This window comes from Equus caballus, chromosome 18 (assembly GCF_041296265.1).
Source record: "Equus caballus isolate H_3958 breed thoroughbred chromosome 18, TB-T2T, whole genome shotgun sequence".
Lineage (NCBI taxonomy): Eukaryota > Metazoa > Chordata > Mammalia > Perissodactyla > Equidae > Equus > Equus caballus.
In genome coordinates, this window is record NC_091701.1 from 51,353,854 (window position 1) to 51,374,114 (window position 20,261).

At 36.9% G+C, this 20,261-nt stretch overlaps 1 protein-coding gene across 11 annotated transcripts in view; it reads right to left on the reverse strand.

The window, feature by feature from the left end:
- Positions 1-20,261, reverse strand: part of METTL8 (methyltransferase 8, tRNA N3-cytidine) — a 194,592-nt gene that overhangs the window by 124,771 nt on the left and 49,560 nt on the right. For all 11 annotated transcript variants that reach the window (XR_011428264.1, XR_011428263.1, XM_070241212.1 and 8 more), the window contains 5 exons: positions 20,062-20,153; positions 10,394-10,764; positions 8,129-8,178; positions 3,345-3,408; positions 1,988-2,127 (listed from right to left, as the gene is read on the reverse strand). Coding sequence is in view for 9 of the 11 variants with exons in the window: in XM_070241212.1 (XP_070097313.1) it covers positions 1,988-2,127; positions 3,345-3,408; positions 8,129-8,178; positions 10,394-10,764; positions 20,062-20,153 (717 nt within the window). In the remaining 2 variants the exon portion in view is untranslated. The remainder of the gene's footprint in view (positions 1-1,987; positions 2,128-3,344; positions 3,409-8,128; positions 8,179-10,393; positions 10,765-20,061; positions 20,154-20,261) is intronic.

A 20,261-nucleotide genomic window follows, 5' to 3' on the forward strand; every position in this document is an offset into this window, starting at 1 on the left:
TTATCCTTTAACATCTGGGGTTGTGGGTAAAGGGAAGGGGTGGGAAGCTACTTTTCTTGATGACCCATCTTGGCTCATAATACAATTCCAGAGCCGGTTCCTGAGAACTGCAGGTGGCAGTGGGCTGAGGGTGAGATGGACAAGACAAGAATGGGAGAAAGCCCCTTATCTTTTTTTATCCTACTTGGGCCAACTCTGCTATCCTCATCTATCTCTGGATGAAGGGAGAGGAGAAGGAAAAGAGATTTAAAAAATAAGTATTTATTGGCTTCCTGGTCTATACTTGGATCTTTGGGAAACATATTATACTTTCTTTTATTTCAATGACAAGAAGGACAGCCGGCTCTTCTTTTGTAGCCTCCTATGGTTTATTCCCATTTAAGGTGGGATGCCCAGACACAAGGTCCAGCTGAATTGCTTGCCATTCATTTGTGCATGGATTTTTCCAAGCTGGCAAGAAGCCACTTTTCTAGAACTTTCCTGGGGCTGAATCAACTACCACAGTCCTAAATGACCCTAAAGATATTGCCTTGTCTTTTCACTCACTATTGCTTTCCTTCTACTCATTCATTTTATTTTTAGATCATTTCCACGTAGGTAAGAAAGTGGCTACTGACATGACACATCCAAATTTATTTTATAATAAAGAGAATGAACATACTGTACTATAAAGCAATCTTCCCAAGACATCTGCTTCCCCTTCTCTTTAACATTCAATTCAAATCATGAGAAAATACATTAGCTAAACTAATTTCAAATACTCTTTTTGTGGTCTTATTTGGAATTGAAACATTTCCTGTTATGGGTGTCAAATAGAAAATCTTGTTCTCTATCCACCTACTCCATCCTTTTAACTATGAAACAAAATACATAGATGACATCTTTCTACCAGTACCTGAATAATGCCAATAGTCCAAACAAATCAGCAGAAAGAAATAAGCTATAGAAACTGGGAGGAAAAAGTAGCTTTATGGAACCTGATATAGCTCACCAGGTGCAAATGTATCTTTCATTCAGATTTATTTGGAAATCTAATTTGTTTTTCCACAAGTAATCAAAATGCTCAGTTTGGAATGAGAAATAAAAGGACTGTAAAGAGTCCCAGTGACCTTGTAATTGCAAAGAAAGAAGCACATGGTAACATAGTTTCTTTGGGAAAGGGTCACACTCATCAAAAATTCGTTGATGTCAAGTCTGTATCTACTACCAGAGGATCTTTCCTGGGGTGAATCTACTACCACAGGAGAAAACGCAATTTTCAAAACCTTACAAAGGCACAAGCCCTGACACTTACCACACACATGCCTCAATACATATGAGGTGGCAAAATTTTAAGAAAAGCGATCATTTTAATTGTTAGTAATACCTCTTTAGACTTCCTCTCTGGAGAAAAGCTATATTTATTGTTTCAAAACATTGTGTGAACAAAAAAATCTAAGTCATAAATATTTAAATGATGGCACTAGGCCAAGTTAGATTATAAAGGTCCAAGGTTAATCTGACAAATCTTGATAACCCCTAATTCCTTAGTGGGCTTCCTTAAAACAAATTTTTTCAAGCCCGTCGACAGACCTGTGTGAAGCCAAACCAATTCAGCGCCCACCTCTTCATGAACATTCAGTAAGACGCTAAATCAAAGATGTTTGTTTCTGATCACCAAGTACAATTTCCCTCTTGGGAGTCTATTAGGCTGTTCTGAATTTGTAATTTCCTTGAAGCATTGTCACTTTTAATAGGTATGTGTCTTGCCAGAATATGCTCACTTCATTCTGAGGGTGACAGAAAGCTCACTAATGAAGTAGTTTGACCAGTTTCTTTCTAAAAGTCTGAAGAAAGGAAAAACTGCATTTAAAAGGCTGCATATTATACATAATGTAGTTCACCAAATAATAAACTCAAGAATTGTAATTTTTGCTTTGATAGTTCTGAAAACCACTGTTGATAAAGGGGCTTTACACATTTGCTTTGCCCTTTCATCTTCATTTACCTGTCAGGATGAATAGAAGAGAGCACAAAGACAAGGAGAATGACATCCAGGATCCCATCTGGAAAAGGGTAGGGTGAGCCATCATCGCAAACGTCATGAACAAAGGCACAACACTGGGCTGCTCTGTAGGATGAGTGTGACTGTCATGATAAGAGAATAAAAAGGAAAAAAAAAAGTAGTTAGCAGGCTTCTAGTATTTTTCTTAAAATAAAAAGGTCAAATTTTTTACTTCTCCCAACTGCCTTTCCTCTATAAATTTGAATGCACTTTATTTCCAATTCAGTATTCTGCTAGCTTATTTCAAGCTGCCATAAAAAATTAAGTCTAGCAATCAGACTTGATAACAAACATTCTTTGCAATCTCTCTTTAATTTTAAAAGTGGAGTAGGGCAGTCTTTATGAGTCAGTAGGCAGCGTGGTTGGAAGCCTACCCTATGTTATTTCAGACACACTGAGATGGTCCTCAGCTCCCTCTCCCACTGTTTGTTCCAGACCTCCTTTGACTTAAAATATAAATATCCTACACTACATAATTGACATTAGATAATGGTGATGGCTGCACAACTCTGTATACCAGAAAATCACTGAATTCTATACTTTAAAATGGTGAATGTTATGGTATGTGAACTATATCTCAATAAAGCTGTTATTTTAAAAAATTGCATTAGAGTACACACACATGCAATTTGCCTACAAACACAACACTAGAAGAATATCAACATTGATTCACCCCAGGATTCTAGGAAGTGAGATTACAGGTGAATTTTATCTTCCGCTTCAGGCTTCTCAATATTTTAGAAAATGGCGACAACTGTAATGAATAACTATTACTCTTATTATCAGAAATTATGTTCCACGTGTCCACTACACATTTTTGTTAGTAGAATTTCCTTTCCTTTTCCATTTCCTAAAATTACCTCTTCTTGCCAAGGTAATGCTCACTAGTATTCGGGCATTGGTCAAACAAGTCCAGGTTCCCCACTGTTTTCCTTACAGTGTAGGACATTTTAGATTTACAATATATGCCTTTTCAGACTTTTTCCCCCCCCAAATTACTAATTTATTGAGTGCCTACTATGTGTCAGACTGTGTGTAAGGCTCTAGAGACATAAATACAAATATCACCTTGTAGGAGCTGTTGACCCTTGAACTTTATATGTTAAATTCAAAACAACTTTTATTGTTTTAGGGTAGTATCTTAGGCACCAGTTTATGATATGATTCCCAGAAATAGTAAAAGCTCAGTTAAAAATGGTCACCAGTAACATTTGAGGCAGAAACATTTCAAAAAAATCACTTCAACAACAAATAAATTAGATTCTTATATGGCTCTCTTTAAAGAAAATATAAGGCATACCTTTACTAGCTCCACAGCTCCAGAAGCAAAATCACAACAATACAGAAAGGACTCTGGAGCATTCCTATGAAAATGGAAGAAATATTTAAAACTAGAGTCCAGATATGCTCAGCTGACACAAGAAAGGAAACTGCTAAAGGAACTTGTTAAAAAGTACTTCCTTAAAAGAATTTTGGATGACACTCGGTTTGCTGTTTCTGCTTTTTAGATACTGGCCTCTATAGTGGTGTATGGGTACCGTCATGCTGTTTCTGAACCAGCATTGCCTCAAACACTTATCATTAATGATGGCATAACTTTCAAATTCCTGTGCTGGTTTTAAGGTTCTCCATTACTTGGGCCTACCTGCCTTAGAACCCATCGTACTCTCACATGGGAAACTTCCAAAGCAATCCATCAGCATTGCTCCATCCTCCTCCTGGCCACTCCCACCACAGGCACTCTCTTCTCTGCCTCCAGCCAGCATGGCCTGTAGTTTCTCTTAGCTTAGCCAAGTTCTACCCTTCGCCAAGGGCCCTCAAACCCCTGTGTCCCTTAGTGCTTCATTCTTCTTCCTGTGTGTTCAACTCATTTGGCTCCTGGGCCTCTCACAGAGGCTCTGATGCCCTGACGGGGCAGAAAGATTTAAAAAACAAAAAACCATATATATATATATATATATATATATATATATATATACACATATATATATATATATGCTTATATTTATAAGCATATATTTAACAGCATGCAAGTATAACTTCTAAAAAAGAATAAAACACGAATATATTAATTCTTAGTTATCTTTTTAAGTTATTGTCAAACTTTTATTGAGCCTCATATATGTACCAAGCATTAGAATACAAAGTAGTAAATGAAATTGTCTAATAAAATAGTAAGAGTACACTTTTTGGAGCCAAATAGATTTGTGTTTAAACTCTGTGAATTTGACTTAACTTATCCAAGACTCAATTGCTTTATTTACAAAACATAAAGTACGTAAATTCATGGCTTTTTTTAGGGGCAAATGTTTACCCATATGAAAATCTTGACTAATTTTAATTGGCCTCCACTGAACTTAGACAAGTTCTATTTGGTTTTTATCTGAAATTCAGTAACAATGACTAGACCATGGTTATTAATGGGAAAGTGTACACTTTGAATTTTGTGGGTAAGTACCCTTCCTAATCATATCTTGTATGTTGTTATCAAATAATCCTTGCATCATATTGCTTAGTACTTAGAAAGAGATCAGCATGTCCTTAAACAGTAACTATAAGTATGGTCCTGGCTCTTGTGGATTTTATAGCCTATTTGGGGACATGATTGGTTTTATACAATCTCTATAGAGTCAGGCACCCTGAGGTGTAAGACTTAAGAATTTTGAAAGAGAGGGATAGCATTGCTAAGCAGGGAGAAGGGGAAATGCTATTAGGGTTTAGAGGTGGGAGTCACATGCCAGGGAGGAGAAGTAGAGTTGATTCCGAGAGCCCAAGCTCTCGGAATGTTCCAAACAGTATGTTGCAGTATATACAGGAGGGCCTTGAAGCACATAATTAGAACTTCTAATTTGATACAGGAGGCTTTTCAAGCAAGGAGGACTTCTAAATAAATATGGAATACAAGCACAAATATGCATTTAGCAAAATCTCACCCAGGCTGATTACACTCTTAAATGCTACTCATTGATGAACACTATGTTCATGTATAACTTATTCATTGTGTGCCACTAGGGATTTGCATTCAAATTAAGATGTGTCCAAATAAGTTAAAGTAATATTTAATGATGAATAATATTTGGTTATGAAAAGTTAACCAGTACTGAATCAAAGTTAAAACTTGCACAGCTTGTCTTTTCTCATCTATCCTATGTAAAAAGTTTATTGCAGCATATACACCTATTGTTTCCCATGAAATCCATATATTTGTGACTCATAATTTGCTGGGTGGTTACATGTGTTTGAAATGTTCTCAATAAACACTCAGATGAATAGAGCACTATGTGGTATGATGGCTAAAGGCGAGGGCTCTTACACCAGACTGCTTCAGGTGAATCCTGGCTTTACCATTTAGCTGTGTGACCCTGCAATAGTTACTTAACCTGTCTGTAACTCAGTCTCCCCATCTTTAAAACAGAGATAAATATGGCATCTAAGGTGGTTCTGAGGACTGAACGGATTCACATAGATAAAGTTTCTAGAAAGGTGCCTGACTCAGAGTAATCACCTAATAAATGTTAGTCATTATTATTGTTGTTGCTCTTGCTATCATCATCATTATCATCATCATCATTATTAAAGGAAGATCTGCCTTCTGCCTTCCAGGGACTTAAAAACTTAAGAACTTAACTTGGTTCTGTAAAAAACTTCCATATAACTCAAAATGTTTCTCTGGACACTGGCACATCTAACTCATTACGAAAGGCATGCAGTCGAACTTTGGGCAGTGGCTACTAAACACCCACAAGATACAGAATAGTCTAGTAGCTAAGGGAAAGCATGTGCCATTTGCCATGTGTCCTACCAGGATGGCAGCATGACCTCTGAGACTGAAGTCCCACTGCATCAGCAGTGCAGGCTGAAATCTTGTGACCACCCAATACTTTCCAGAGCTTTTCTGTAAAATCAGCTGACTGCCTTGGCCCTTCTCCCAGCAAGCAGGTGTAAATACCTCTACTACCACTACACCACCAAACACTCTCTTGGCTGGGGGTTTAAGAATTAAATGATCCTTGGAGAATGACATGACCTCTCAATTCCAGAGGTCTAATTATGGTAAAATATTCTGAAAATGTAAAACATTAATCCTATACTCTTGAAAAGTAACAAAACATAATTTCTTAGATGGAGGAAAAAGTCTAATTCTCCCTTTGGAAGGCTAATCACTGGTTGCCTTTTAAAGATGAATTAATTATCTCAGGTTATTGAGCTACAGTGATTTCTAAAATATGGATATGAGGCAAAAATAGACACAGCCAAGAAGAAAGAGAGAGTGAGGAGGCAAGAGCTTGCAATTATTAGTTGGAGGGAGCAGAGAGAAAAAAAATGCAACTAACAAGTGGGGAATCAGAGATATTAATCAGTAAATATGTATTGAGCTCTATCTATATTGTATTGTACTGTTAGGATACTTGTAAAATCAGATTAGGACAAAATATGTTCTCTACCTCAAGGAATATAAACAGTGGTTGGAGAAACAATACATAAAGAAATGACATGCTAAATAATACCTTGAGATTAGTCATAAAGTAACACAAAATCAACTGCCCATGTAGTAGATTTATGTATATTATAAGCTCGGACATCACTAGGGTGAACAAACCTGGCTATGTGGTATAAAAGAAAAGAAAATTTTGGCCCAGAAATTGGAAAAGGGGAAAACAAAGAAAATAAAAACAAAAGGAGAAAGGCCATTCAGAACTGCAAATCCGCCAGTTTCATTTCTGCCTGGTCACTTTAGTTGGTGATTTGATAATATTAGGGAATTACTTACTAGCTATTATGTTAGATTTATAATAGTGATGAAGAATGTCCTGATTTTTTTCAGATATATCATAAGTATTTTAAAATAAAGTGTCATGATGTTGGCATTATGTTAAATACTACTGAATCAAGGGGGTGGGTATATGAGAATTTACTGAACTACTCTTTACTTTTCGAATGCTTTTACATTTTCATAATGAAAAGTTAAAAATATAGCATCATTAAATTTAAAAATACACACGTCAGCAGCTATGTTAGGATGATGGGTGATCCCCCGCCCTCCCCTTTTCCTCTAATGGAAACGTTCTGGAATGTGCTTATGTTGGTTTTATAATGGAAAAATAACATGAAAGCTATTATGTAAACTTAAAAAAAAAATAAAACTTGACAGACCAACCATGGGTAAAAGGTGTTAGAAAAGCTTTGTAAGGTGTGTCTTCTTCATCCATGGAAATAAATACTAAGACGTATATGTGAACAGGAAGGGCAGGCCAGGAGAGCCCTGTCATCTACCTCTGCTTTTTTGTCTTAGGGTTAGTTGCTGTTACCTCTAAACAATTTCAAGTATAGGGACAATCATTTGACACAGGGAGGTTTTATACCGGGTGTGACTCCAGAAGTGATGACAAAATAGAATGAAGGTTAAAGTGTAAGCTTTAAACTCAATTCTCTATGTGTAAAATATGTATGTATCCTGGAGGAGCAAATAAATCTCTGAAGTTTAGCAATTCACAGTTTAGTGGGCAGATTAAATCTCTTGCTCTTTTCTTATTCTCTCATCCATACAAACAAAAGCTTAAAAAATTACTTTCAACCCTTGGGGCCGGCCCTGTGGCCGAGTGGTTAAGTTCACGTGCTCGACTTCAGGGGTCCAGGGTTTTGCTGGTTCGGTCCTGGGTGCAGACATGGCACTGCTCATCAGGCCACGTTGAGGTGGCGTCCCACATGCCACAACTAGAAGGACCCACAACTAGTATATACAACTATGTACTGGGTGGATTTGAGGAGAAAAAGCAGAAAAAAAGAAGAAGAAGGAAAAAGAGAAGATTGGCAACAGGTGTTAGCTCAGGTGCCAATCTTTAAAAAAAAAAATTACTTCAACCCATGGTGGACAACCCATGGCTGTTAAACACTATTTTCAGAGTAATTCCAAGTTCACATGAAATTAGCCACTAAGACTAAGACACTTCTTTTGAAATTTGCTTGAGTTATTGTTCATATGGGAACAAGAACACTATGGCATATACATGACAACATTTTTCCAGAATTTCCCAACATCCCATACATATGTAAAATTTTGTAAGAGAAAACTCTAAAACTCACTGCAAAGTGTTCAGAATTGGAAAAACACTATTTCCAGCACCACAGCCAACCTAAAATCAAAAGAATAAACAAATATCAAAAACAAGGTTAAATTTTCCTCACCAACATCAGATTTTTTATTTAAAAAAAAAAGTAGAAAAAATTTACTGCATCTCTGGGTATAGGAGAGTTTTCTCAAGCCAAAAGGACAAGAATAATACTGAGAAATTTGACTATGAAAATATCTAAAATTTTACACACTAAACCCCAAAACAAACCAAATTAAAAGGTGACCACACACTGTGAAAAAAAAACATTTGCAATAAATATGATAAAGGGCACAGCTAATTTTAAAAAACAACAGATAAATAAGCAAAGAAAATAAACAGAACACAAAAGTACAGATGGCTTCTAAACATTTGAAGAACTATGTGACCTATTTAATAATCAAAGAAATGCAAATTAAAACAAGGGGGGGCCCTCAGGCCAGTGGTGTAGTAGTTAAGTGTTCACGTTCAGCCTCAGTGGCCCAGGGTCCACATGTTTGGATTCCCTGTCCCCACCGCTCCCCAGCCCTTTACCTCCAGCACAGACCTACACATTGCTCATCAAGCCATGCTGTGGCAGGGTCCCATATACAAAATAGAGGAAGATCGGCACAGATGTTAGCTCATGGACAATCTTCCTCAAGCCAAAAAAAAAGAGGAAGATTGGCAATGGATGTTAGCTCAGGGCCAATCTTCCTCACCAAAAAAATAAATAAATAAAACAAGGTATAATTTTTGTCTAACAAAGCAGAAAGCACTAAAATAAGAATATTCCAACCAATGAGAATGTGATGAAACAGATCTCCACTGCTGCGAATTGGTGTTAGTACAGTTTCTTAGAAAATAATTTGTCAACACATTTTAAGAATATTAAAAATTTTTAGGGTCCGGCCCCATGGCCGAGTGGTTAAGTTTGTGTGCTCCGCTTCAGTGGCCCAGGGTTTTGCCAGTTCCAATCCTGGGTGCAGACATGGTACCGCTCATCAGGCTATGCTGAGGCAGCATCCCAAATGCCACAACTAGAAGGACCCACAACTAAAAATATACAACTATGTACCAGGGGGCTTTGGGGAGAAAAAGGAAAAATAAAATCTTTAAAATAAAAAATTTTTTATAAGTTATGAACTAGTAAATCTAACCCAAGATAATAAAAGAAAGTGCAGAAAAGTCTATACCCAAAGATGTTTGCTGTAGAAAACCTGAAAACAATTTAAATGCCCAGTTGTATGAAAATAGATAAGTAGAATTACTATACTCCCCATAGTAAAATATTTTGCAGCAGTGAAAATGTTACAGAAAATTTTTAAAGATAGAGAAAACTGCTTAGGATATAATATTAAATAGAAACAAAGCAAAACCCCCAAATACAGGTACAGTATAGCTGAACTATATAAAACAATATAAACAAAAAGGAGAAAAAAGTCAGTAAAATGTTAAAGTGTTTAAATTCCTTGTTTGTGGGATTGTAGATAATTTTATTTCTCTCACCTACTCCTTAGCAAAATCTCTGTAATCAAATATACTCCTTTATAATCAGAAGGAAAACGCTTATTTTTCAAAATAGAAAATCAAGGTCTATACCAGATTAAAGCAAATTATATATCTCACTTTATTTCTATTTCACCTAAAAGGGGGTAATAACAGAAAAAGAGAGAAATTAGGATCAAAACTTTATTGGTATTTAAAACTGGCTTCAAGTCAGAAATTAAAAAAGACAGGGGCTGGCCCCGTGGCCGAGTGGTTAAATCTGTGGTCTGCTTTGGTGGCCCAGGGTTTGACTGGTTCAGATCCTGGGCGCAGACCTGGCACTGCTCATCAGGCCATGCTGAGGTGGCGCCCCACATAGCAGAACCAGAAGGACCTACAACTAGAATATACAACTATGTACTGGGGGACTTTGGGGAGAAGAAAAAAAAAAGACGAAGATAGACAACAGACGTTAGCTCAAGGAGAATCTTTAAAAAAAACCACCAAAAGACAAATTGAAAAAAAAATAAAACTATAAACTTAAAATCTGCCCGATTAAAGATGAGTTTCCTTAAATATTTTTTATGCACAAAAGTATACTGAACATTTATCTATTTAGTTAGATTTATTTAGTTAGTTAGACTTATTTACATTTATTTAGTTAGATTTGATCATTTTCCCCCTAAAAAAATCTGGATAGTTCATAACGTGATATGGAATGCACATTTTAAAGTGATTTGCCACCTCCTGTCTTGGCCCTGCAGTACCGTACCTCTAGGATTCTGAAAGTGGCATTGCTACCAGGAAACAAGTCCGCCTTCAGAGGTCCTTTTCTGTGTTCTTCCGAGTCCAGGTTGGAAAAATCAGACACTGCTTTGCTTTGTCCATCTGACGAGCTAGAACTTTTCTTGTAATGACTTTTTAATTCAGGCAGACTAGGGCAGTGCATTCTTGAAAAACAATTTGCAGCATTAGTTTTTATGTGATCCCTTGATAATTCTTTCATCTTCTTTTCAGTTTTTTGATCAACTGGAAGAATTTCAGGAAATTCCCTCAACAGCCAATTACGATCCTTGAAAAACTTATTCTTATGAATCTTGTAAAACGTGTCCCAATATTTACTAGCTTCGCTTTCATACTTAACTAAAATAAAGAGAAAAAAGATTTATTTTACTATGAATTATATTTACTATTAGTTACTATTTTAATAACTAACTATATTTAATAATTATTGTTAAATATATTATCATTTATAACAATTATGTTTATTATCGAATAGCTTTAATATTATAGTAAATTTTATTTGCCTGATTTTTTTTCTTTTACTTATTAAAGGCCAAAACTACGTAATATTAATTCCCTCAAAATGTGTCAATGTGTGGGGTATTTAGTCCTACCCCCATAAATCTGCTTCTGTCTTAATAGTTTGGCCAATAAATTTCTGTAAGGAATATAATTGTTGCAAATTACTTTCTACAGTCTAATCTTGGAATCTTAATAATCACATTTTTACCAATAACCTGTAAGGCTCTATATTATCTTAGAGAAAGGACACTTCATTTTTTGTCTCTGTAAATGCAGTTTCAACACATTGGTAATCAGACAGGAAATTGCAAAATTATAAATGACATAATCTTAGAGTGAGAATGTTCCACTGAAATAATCTACTCCAACTGCCTTGTTTTGCTTTTGAAGAAAGGACAGCACAGAGAGATGAACCCACTTCTTCCAGGTCCCAGAGCTCTGTCACAGCAAAACCAGGACCACATATCCCGACTCTGGGAGTCTAGGGGCCATCCTGTAACTCCATTCTTCCCCCACCTCCAGAGGCATCTCTTCCTATTGCCATCTCCTAGTATGATGAAGCCTTAAAGAGAGTTTCCGATGCCTCTTTAAAAGAGATGTACATTTTGTGATGTCATCCCTTAGATTTCCCTGGGTCCCAGGGTCAGGATTAGGTCAACAGTCTCGGAGCTTCAGGTAGTTCTTAGCTTTTTGCTTCTTTCTATTTGTACCTTAAATTAATAAGATAATTAATTCCCTCACTCCTTCATTCATTCAACAAACATTTCTTGGATACTATTATGTACCAGGCCTAATCCCTAGGCCCAATCCTTGGGTTAAGAATTATTTTCACCCAATGAGGACACGTGACATTTTTAAAGTGTTTCAAAGAATAAGAAACCTTCTATTGATACAGAATAATTTCCAAGATTTAATGTTAGGCAAAAAAGCAAAGTGTAGAACAGTATGTATATGATGCAACCATTTGTTAGAACAAGAAGAAACAGAATACACATGCGTGCATATACAGAAACATACGTGTATGTTTAGACACATATTTACTTGCATCTGTACAGAACATTTCTGGAAGGACAATCACATAATTAGTAATACTGGTTGCCTGTAAGAGGGGAACTGAGTAGCTGGGGGAGAGACCTGGGTTTGAGGAAGAATTTTCCTTTGAATTTTGATCTGTGTGAAATTACTATCTATTCCAAAAATAAATTAAACTAAACTAAAAATAAAAATAATGGACTCATTCCTTTCATAACTTTAAAGAAGCCCCTGTCTTCAGAACGAGCACTGCCTATAGTCAGGTTCCTCTTTGTTACAGAGCCCTGTCTTGAAGCCCTTTAGTTTTCCTTTTCTTTCCATTTTTATCTTTATGGCCTTGTATCATGGATCTCCACCCATCTGGCCACAAGACTTCCTTCCCATCAAAGCTGAATTGTATCTGGCAGCAGGACTGTTATAAAGACAGAAACTCAAATCTGTATTTAAGGTCTGAGAAATGAAAGTAGATCTCTGTAACAAAAGAATTATGTGATGTTGAAGACTAAAACATGCTCATATCTGCACTAATGGACAGAAGCCTATTTATGGTTAATCCAAAAATGTTATATATTTATCTTTAAAATAGTTCTATCTCTGCTTTTAAAAACTCGAGTGTACCTGATATGCTGTATAAGAAAACAAAACAACATTCTGAAAATCAGACTCAGGAGGAATTAGGAAACTGTCAAATTTCCCCCGGGTCTTCTCACACCTTCTCTTCTTCCTTTTCCCTTAAAAATTCTCTTTGTAGCTCACTCTATGCTGGTAAAAAGATTTTTCTGCTTAATAAAAGCAACTACCTAAGAAGACCTACATTTAGTCAAACCTCTAGTATCTGAGTTGCAATAGCGAGGTATTTGTGAAGTGAGTTCAAAGCTATCAGTAACTAGAATGTAATACATTACTTTGATTAATTTGCAGGAATATTACCCTAGGAATTAATTGGAGGGGGGTAGACAGCAGGGGAATAACTTGAAAGAAAAGATGTTCATAGCAGTGCTATTTATAATAGGAAAAAGTGGGAAATAACTCAAATACCCAACAACATAGGAATGACCAAGCAAACCATGCAGCCCAAAAGAGAGTAACCATATTAATAATTAAAATTGAAAGGATAATATTAAGAGAAAACATTCACACAGAATGGTCTATACACTGATTGCAACTCTAAAATATATTTCTTATTTATTTATAACAATCAGATGAAAATTTGGAGTGATGGTAACAACTTAATGATTATTAGCTAGTTCTTTCTTTTGCAAAGTTTTATTTACATTTTACACAAAGATAAGAAATCTTAGTTGAATTCTTCATTAAACTTGCCTACAGTTTCCTCATTTGATGACAGGTTGAATTAGAGTATCTCTAACATCTGTTTAAACTCTAAAACGTCTACGTACTTTCCTAGTAAACCTATTAAACCCCATGAAATTATGGAGAACGTTAAACAGTATCACTTCTACAAACTACAAAATCCTGGCTCAGATTGCTGTCATAAATAGGAGCCTGTACTACTATTTTAATTTCTACAGATTATAAAGAAAATGAATCTGCACTGAGGTGACTGGAATCGGGTTCAGATACCAAATATGTCAAGACCTAAATTCCACCCTAGCCTCTGCAATCTTTAAAAAGGATCTGATTACTATTAGAAGACGATGGTCAAGGTCTGCTAATATATACACTTTCAAGCCTTTTTCAAGTATTTCCCACTCCGGAATTAGGAGGAAAAAGCCAAACAATGACATAAATCATTATACCAAAACAATAACATTAAAAATAACAATAATAGCACATACTGAGTGTTCATTATGTGCCAGGCACTATGTCAAATGCTTTACTTGGATTTTTTCCGATTTAATCCTAATGATATCTTTCAGATAGACGTATTATTATTCCAATTTACAGACAAAGAAATTCAAGGTCAGAGGGAATAAAAAATTTCGCCAAGCTTACTCAGCCAGAAGGAGCTGAGCCAGTCACCTGCACCAAGTCTATTGGACTTTAGAGATCATGCTCTTAACCATTATACTACCTTGCCTTCCTAACACAAAATCAATATTAACCCACTCCAAAATATTTCTTAAAATAATCTCCGTTTCTCTAGTTCTGTACTTTCCTCTTATTAGGAAGCATCAAGTTGACATTAAAACCTCAGCATGACTTATATAAGTAGATTGTAAAAATATTGCTGATGGAAGTGAATCTCCATATAAACAGATCAAAAATACATAATTAAACCCTATTCTTTGAATTATATAAACCAGGCAAGGTTGTATGAAGAAATTACAATGAGCAATGGGAACACAAAATGTTCTAAGTGCGGGCTAGCCAGGTGGCATAGTGGTTAAGTTTCCACCCTCTGCTTCAGCAGACCAGGGTTTGTGGGTTCTGATCCTGGGCACCAAACTACAGATCACACATGAAGCCATGCTGAGGCGGTGTCTCACATACAAAATAGAGGAAGCCTGGCACAGATGTTAGCTCAGGGACAATCCTCCTCAAAAAAGAAAAAGCTCTAAGAGAATAGGCTGGTTTGTGGGATAGAAACAGAACAGAGAAAGAGCTCCTGGGATGGGCTGGGATGGGCTGGGTTAAAGGCTAATGGGCGGGAACTTTTTTTTTGCTTTTTAAAGCTGTGCTTTCAGCAGAATCTTCAATCAACGCTGGCAACTCCACAGTTCCCAGCAATGTGTGACAACTTCTGAGACCCTACGGAAGGTCAATCAACTCATCATTATAGTTATGAGACAACATAAACACCTTCAGTGGATAATTTAATTTCCTGAACTGCAAGAGTATCTGTGATAACAGAGGAATTGGAAGAGCTATTTTTCTGACCATGAGTGAAAAATTTAGTTTCAACTTGCTGTTAATTCATCTCAAGTTCAGGCCAATAATGATAAAAGAATATAGTGTGGGGAAATCAGCCCTGTCTTCATCTTGTCCAATTGACCTTCTAAACAGGTATATTAATGATCAATTTTTCTTGGAGGATCATTTTTTCCTTTCACTTTCCTGGGTTGCTGATTCAGAATTAATTGCTCCATGCCAATGGCAGTAAAAAAGATGTAGTGATCTGTTTAACCACAGCCAGATGAAACAACTTCTCAATTATTCACCTACTAAATTCAATACTGCTGAGGGCAAGAAGGAATGTGACACACTAACTATACTCACATATTCAGAATTCACCCTGAATCACCCTGAATATCACAACTAAGAAATTGAATTAAACCATTTATGTATCTGACATATATGATACAATGAATATGAATTATGAAAATTTATTCTAAGTTGCAATGTAAAAAAAAGCAATTTAAAGTTATTTTTGCACATCAATTACACAAATACCTGAGCTCTCAAAGTTGGAAATTTCCACATCACTGATAAAGTTCATTGTCTAATAAAGGAAAATTCTTGAAGTTATGAAATGGAAAGTATATTTCCAAGAGCACTGCATGAAATTTTAAACAACCAAAGCTGACTTATAAACAAGTACCCTAAATTTATCAGCACACGAAACTTTTAGCTACTTTATTTTTCCTCACATAGGACACGCTCGGGGGTAAAGAATTCACAAGGTAAGGTAAAGTGAGATTCTTTTACTATTTTGCTTGACATAGATAACTCACCCTAGATAGGCAGTTATTTACAAGGATATTTTAAGTAAAAACAGCAGCTGCTCTTGTTATTAAGTTTAAAAAACCCATTACATTTGCTAAATAACCAGCTGAGATATAACACACTGGAGATGTTTTTAGGAAATTATAAACTATAATCATGTTAACTCAAAAACTGCCAAATGTATCTTTCTCATTTCTCTGAATTAACCTGCTTTTAAAAGAAATATGAGCTATAATAAAATTTAAAAGAAATTACTACAAGGAAATGTGGAATTAAAAATCATTAATCTGGACATCTAACTGAAAGGAATATTGCTAATGAGAGCCTGGATGCTATACATTTTAATCACAGAAATGAAACGACAACCATCCCACAGCAAGAGACTGTATTATTTGTGATGGATAAGTTCTTATTGTCAGAACTGTGAGGGTGTTTCCTGACTTCAGTTCTCACCAACAGCTGAGACAATAGGTGAGAAATGGGAAATGGGAGTGACAGGAGAGAATGGCACACACAGAGACCAAAAGAAATGTGCTGGAGAGTTGGCCAGCATGGGAGAAAAACGAGTATTTCCTTCCAGGGGCATTAAAATAAGTGAGATAAGATCAATAAACAGTGCTCATGCTGTATAATAATCTGCAAATGAAATGTTTCTGATGGGAGAAAACTAGCTCTTTCAAAGACTTAGGACTCTCCTAGATAAGAAGAGACAGTGGTTAACAGAGGCACTGGGAGAAGAACCAGGTCAGAGCTTCCTTTGGGTTTTCACAAAGTTTGGGAGTAGAGCTTTTAAATGAATCTATTCACCTTGACCCATATTCATCAGAGACATTAAATACCAAATTAGAAGGCTCACCTAGGGCTTCCGCAGACTAGCAGGTCTATAAGCCCTGGTGAGACTGGATTGGGTGGCTGGATAGGTATTTACTGTCACTGTAATGTCCTGTCACTCAACACAGGTCCTCAGGACAAAAGTTTTCTTTCTTCGCCACCCTCACAGCAGCCTCAGCTGCTGCTCTGCACAACCTTGCTTAAGTGTGAACAAACGGTCACCCTCATTGTGTGTTCCTCTCCTTGCAGCAGTTCCCTGACGTACGAAGCCCACCTCACTGAGTAGTGTTACAGGGGGACGCGGAGGGGCCCAGCGGAAACCTCAATCACTTTGAGCCATTTTAAAATGGAACCTTTTGTTCTTTGTCCATAGCAGCAAGAAAACTTGCTCAGAAAGAGACTGGACATGCTAATAAGCAAACCAAACGCTTCAAAGCAGTAACATCAGTCCTCTCCAGCCTGCTTTTCCTGCTTCTATAGAGAGAGGCCAGTCACCACCTTTCTATTTCAGTCACACTATGGTTCTGTGGGAACCGTCATTTTCCTTTACTGCGGTTTCCAAGGCCCTAAAATAACCTTCTCATTAGCTTCACTCAAGTTCATTGTTAACATAAATAGGCCAAAATAGGCAGCCACGTACAGAGCACTTAAAGGGAACGTTATCAGCACTGCTCATCTATTTATCTTCTAAACAGAAATATTCAAAAAAGTGTGAAAAACATTCTTGTTTTTTTATATTATCAGGTAATATACTGTGGATAATTTTTAACTTCCTGGAAACGAATTAAGATGACTGATAACTTTAATTCGGTTTAGGCTTGACTCTTTCTGTCACGTCCAGGTGGCCACTAGCAGAAGCTTGAGTAATGTGGAAAATATGTCTGTGCAGCTGCTGGCAAAGAAGCAAAATTATACTTCCTCAGAAATAGTGTGACAGAGTTCCTGCAAAGGAATGCAATGTTGGCTGATTTGTAAGCAGAATTGCCACTGGTATGCACCCTCAAATCCAACCCCAACACTCCCTGGCCATAGCCCACTCTGGGACTGCATGGCTGGAGCTCATAAAAATAGAATGGTTCCATTGTGGATCAGGTGCTCTTCTTTCCTGTCCTCCCTCCAGGATACATTCATCCTTAGGATAAGGAAGGAGAACTAGCCCTAAGGAACAGCAAATGATGCCAGAGGATAAGACAGGTTATCAACGATGCCCAGGGATAAGATAGAGCAGCACTGCCCACTTCACTGGTTAAGGGCAGCTAATGACGGCTGTTTCATTAGCGCAGTTTCCACAGCTACCTTTGCCTCAAACTTTAGCCTAAAGTCTTTAGCCTTTAGACTAAAGTCACCAGAACAACAGTTAACTACCAGTGGGATTACTGATTTGCATTATGCTTAGCTTGCACAGAGGAAAGCAAACATCTTTCCCTGGGGCGTTTCAGGACAGCTGATCAATCTGTCCTGAAAATTCTAGCTCAGAGGTTGGCAAATATTTTCTGTAAAGGGCTAGATACTAAGCGGCCTTTGTGGGCTACATACAGTTTCTGTTGCAACTATTCAACTCTGTAGACGTAAGCTCAAAAGCAGCCATAGACTATATGTAAACAAATGAGTACGTATGAGTTCCAATAAAACTTTATTTACAAAAACAGGCAGTGGGCTGGATTTCGCTAATGGCCAGAGTTTGCTGACACTTGCTCCATCTAAGGGGTACTGATAATGCTACAAGAGGGACGGAGAAATGTTGATGACCAGAACCAAGCTGTTCTAATCTATGGTATTAGAAGCCAGAAAAGTGGTTGCTCTTTGTGGGGTCCGAAGGGTTGGGGGAAGTATTGTAATCACGATGGAGCATGAGGAAGTTTCTGGGTTACTAGTAACATTCTGTCTCTTGAGTTGGCTCTTGAGAAAATTCATTAAGGTTTGTCAGAATTCATTTACGAGTTGTCTCAATTTCTGTGTGTATTTGGTACTTCAATAAACTATTTTTTTAAAAAAGAAAAAAGAATAAACCTTTTTTAAAGGAGAAATAATTTTAAGAAAAATAAGGTAGAAATTCCTATCTAGAAAGTGCAGGGGTTTGTCAAAGTGTCTACAGGTTGGGGCCGGCCTGGTGGCGCAGCGGTTAAGTGTGCACATTCTGTTTTGGTGGCCCTTGGTTTGCCGGTTCGGATCCCGGGTGTGGACATGGCACTGCTTGGCAAGCCGTGCTGAGGTAGGTGTCCCACGTATAAAGTAGAGGAAGATGGGCACGGGTGTTAGCTCAGGGCCAGTCTTCCTCAGTGAAAAGAGGAGGATTGGCACCAGTTAGCTCAGGGCTAATCTTCCTCAAAAAAAAAAAGTGTCTGTGGGTTCCCAGCAGTGCAGTGAGAAGGACATAGGCCAAATTTTTTTTAGTGTGCTTTTTAAAAAATTGTGGTAAAAAACTCATAAAATTTACCATCTTAACCATTTTTAAGTGTACAGTCCAGTAGTGTTAAGTATATTCATAATGTTGTGAAACAGATGTCTAGAACCTTCTCACCTTGAAAATCTGAAACTCTATACCCTTAAACAACTCTGTTCCCCGCTTCCCCTAGGCCCTGGTAACACCATTCTACTTTCTGTTTCAATGCATTTGACTCCTTTAGATACTTCATATAAATGGAATCATATAGTATTTGCCTTTTTGTGACTAGCCTATTTCACTTAACATAATGTCTACAAGGTTCATCCAGATTATAGCATGTGACATGGTTTCCTTCCTTTTTAAGGCTGAATAATCTTCCATTGTATGCATATCCTACATTTTGTTTATCCATTTATCCATCAATGGACATTTGAGTTATTCCCACCTTTTCCTATTGTGAATTCTGTTGCTATGAACATGCATATGCAAATATCTCTTCAACACTCTGCTTTCAATTCTTTTTGCTATATATCTAGAGGTGGGATTCCTAGATCATATGGTAGTTCCATTTTTAATTTTTTGAGGAGCTTCAATACTGTTTTCCTTAGAGGTTGCACCATTTTACAATTCTACCAAAAGTGCACAAGGGTTCCATTTCTCCACATCCTCACCAACACTTGTTATCTTCTGTTTTTGTGAGAGTAGCATGGGCCAATTTTTTAGAAGCCATTTTTGAAGGTTGGCAAGGCCTTACCTAAATTAAACTCTAAATATCAAAGGCTTCCAAGAAAAGTATCTTAAAGCCTTATTGAAACTTTATCTTTATCCTAAAAGACCAGCAACATTTTGATATGATTTTACCTTCTTCACTCAATGTTTTTGAATTTGTGGAACATACCTAGCAAGTGAAATGCACAACAGCATTCTAAAGGATGCATAACAAGAGGAAAATTGTAAAGTTATGTATTCATATCTTGTTTGAAATGCCACCCGTGTGTGTGTATCTTCCAGAAAAAGCAATAATATGGATACTAAAAGAGCAAATAAAGGGTGAATACAGAATTTATGTCATTAACTTTGGTCCTACAACACTAGAATAACTGGGAATTCTCCCAAATGAACCAAGTGGATAGGTAGAAGCTAAGAACTTTCAAAGTAATGCTACAACTAGGAAGAAAAGAGACTATGGTGTGAACTGAATCAGTGGAAGGTCAAACAGAAAAGTCAGGCTCCGGGAGCTGCACCATGTAGTTGCCTACCTTGCTCTTCCAGAAGGACTCTCACAGCTGAGTTTTCCTCAACTTCTTTTCTGGCTGCTGCTTCTTCTTCTTTTGACCATTGCATGTGATCCCTATCGAAAAATAAAAAGATTGTAAAACATGCTTTGTAATTGAAGAAGGCAGAAAAAGGTGACGGGATACATCTTTCACTCTAGATGAGTCAAAGACAAATGAATTCC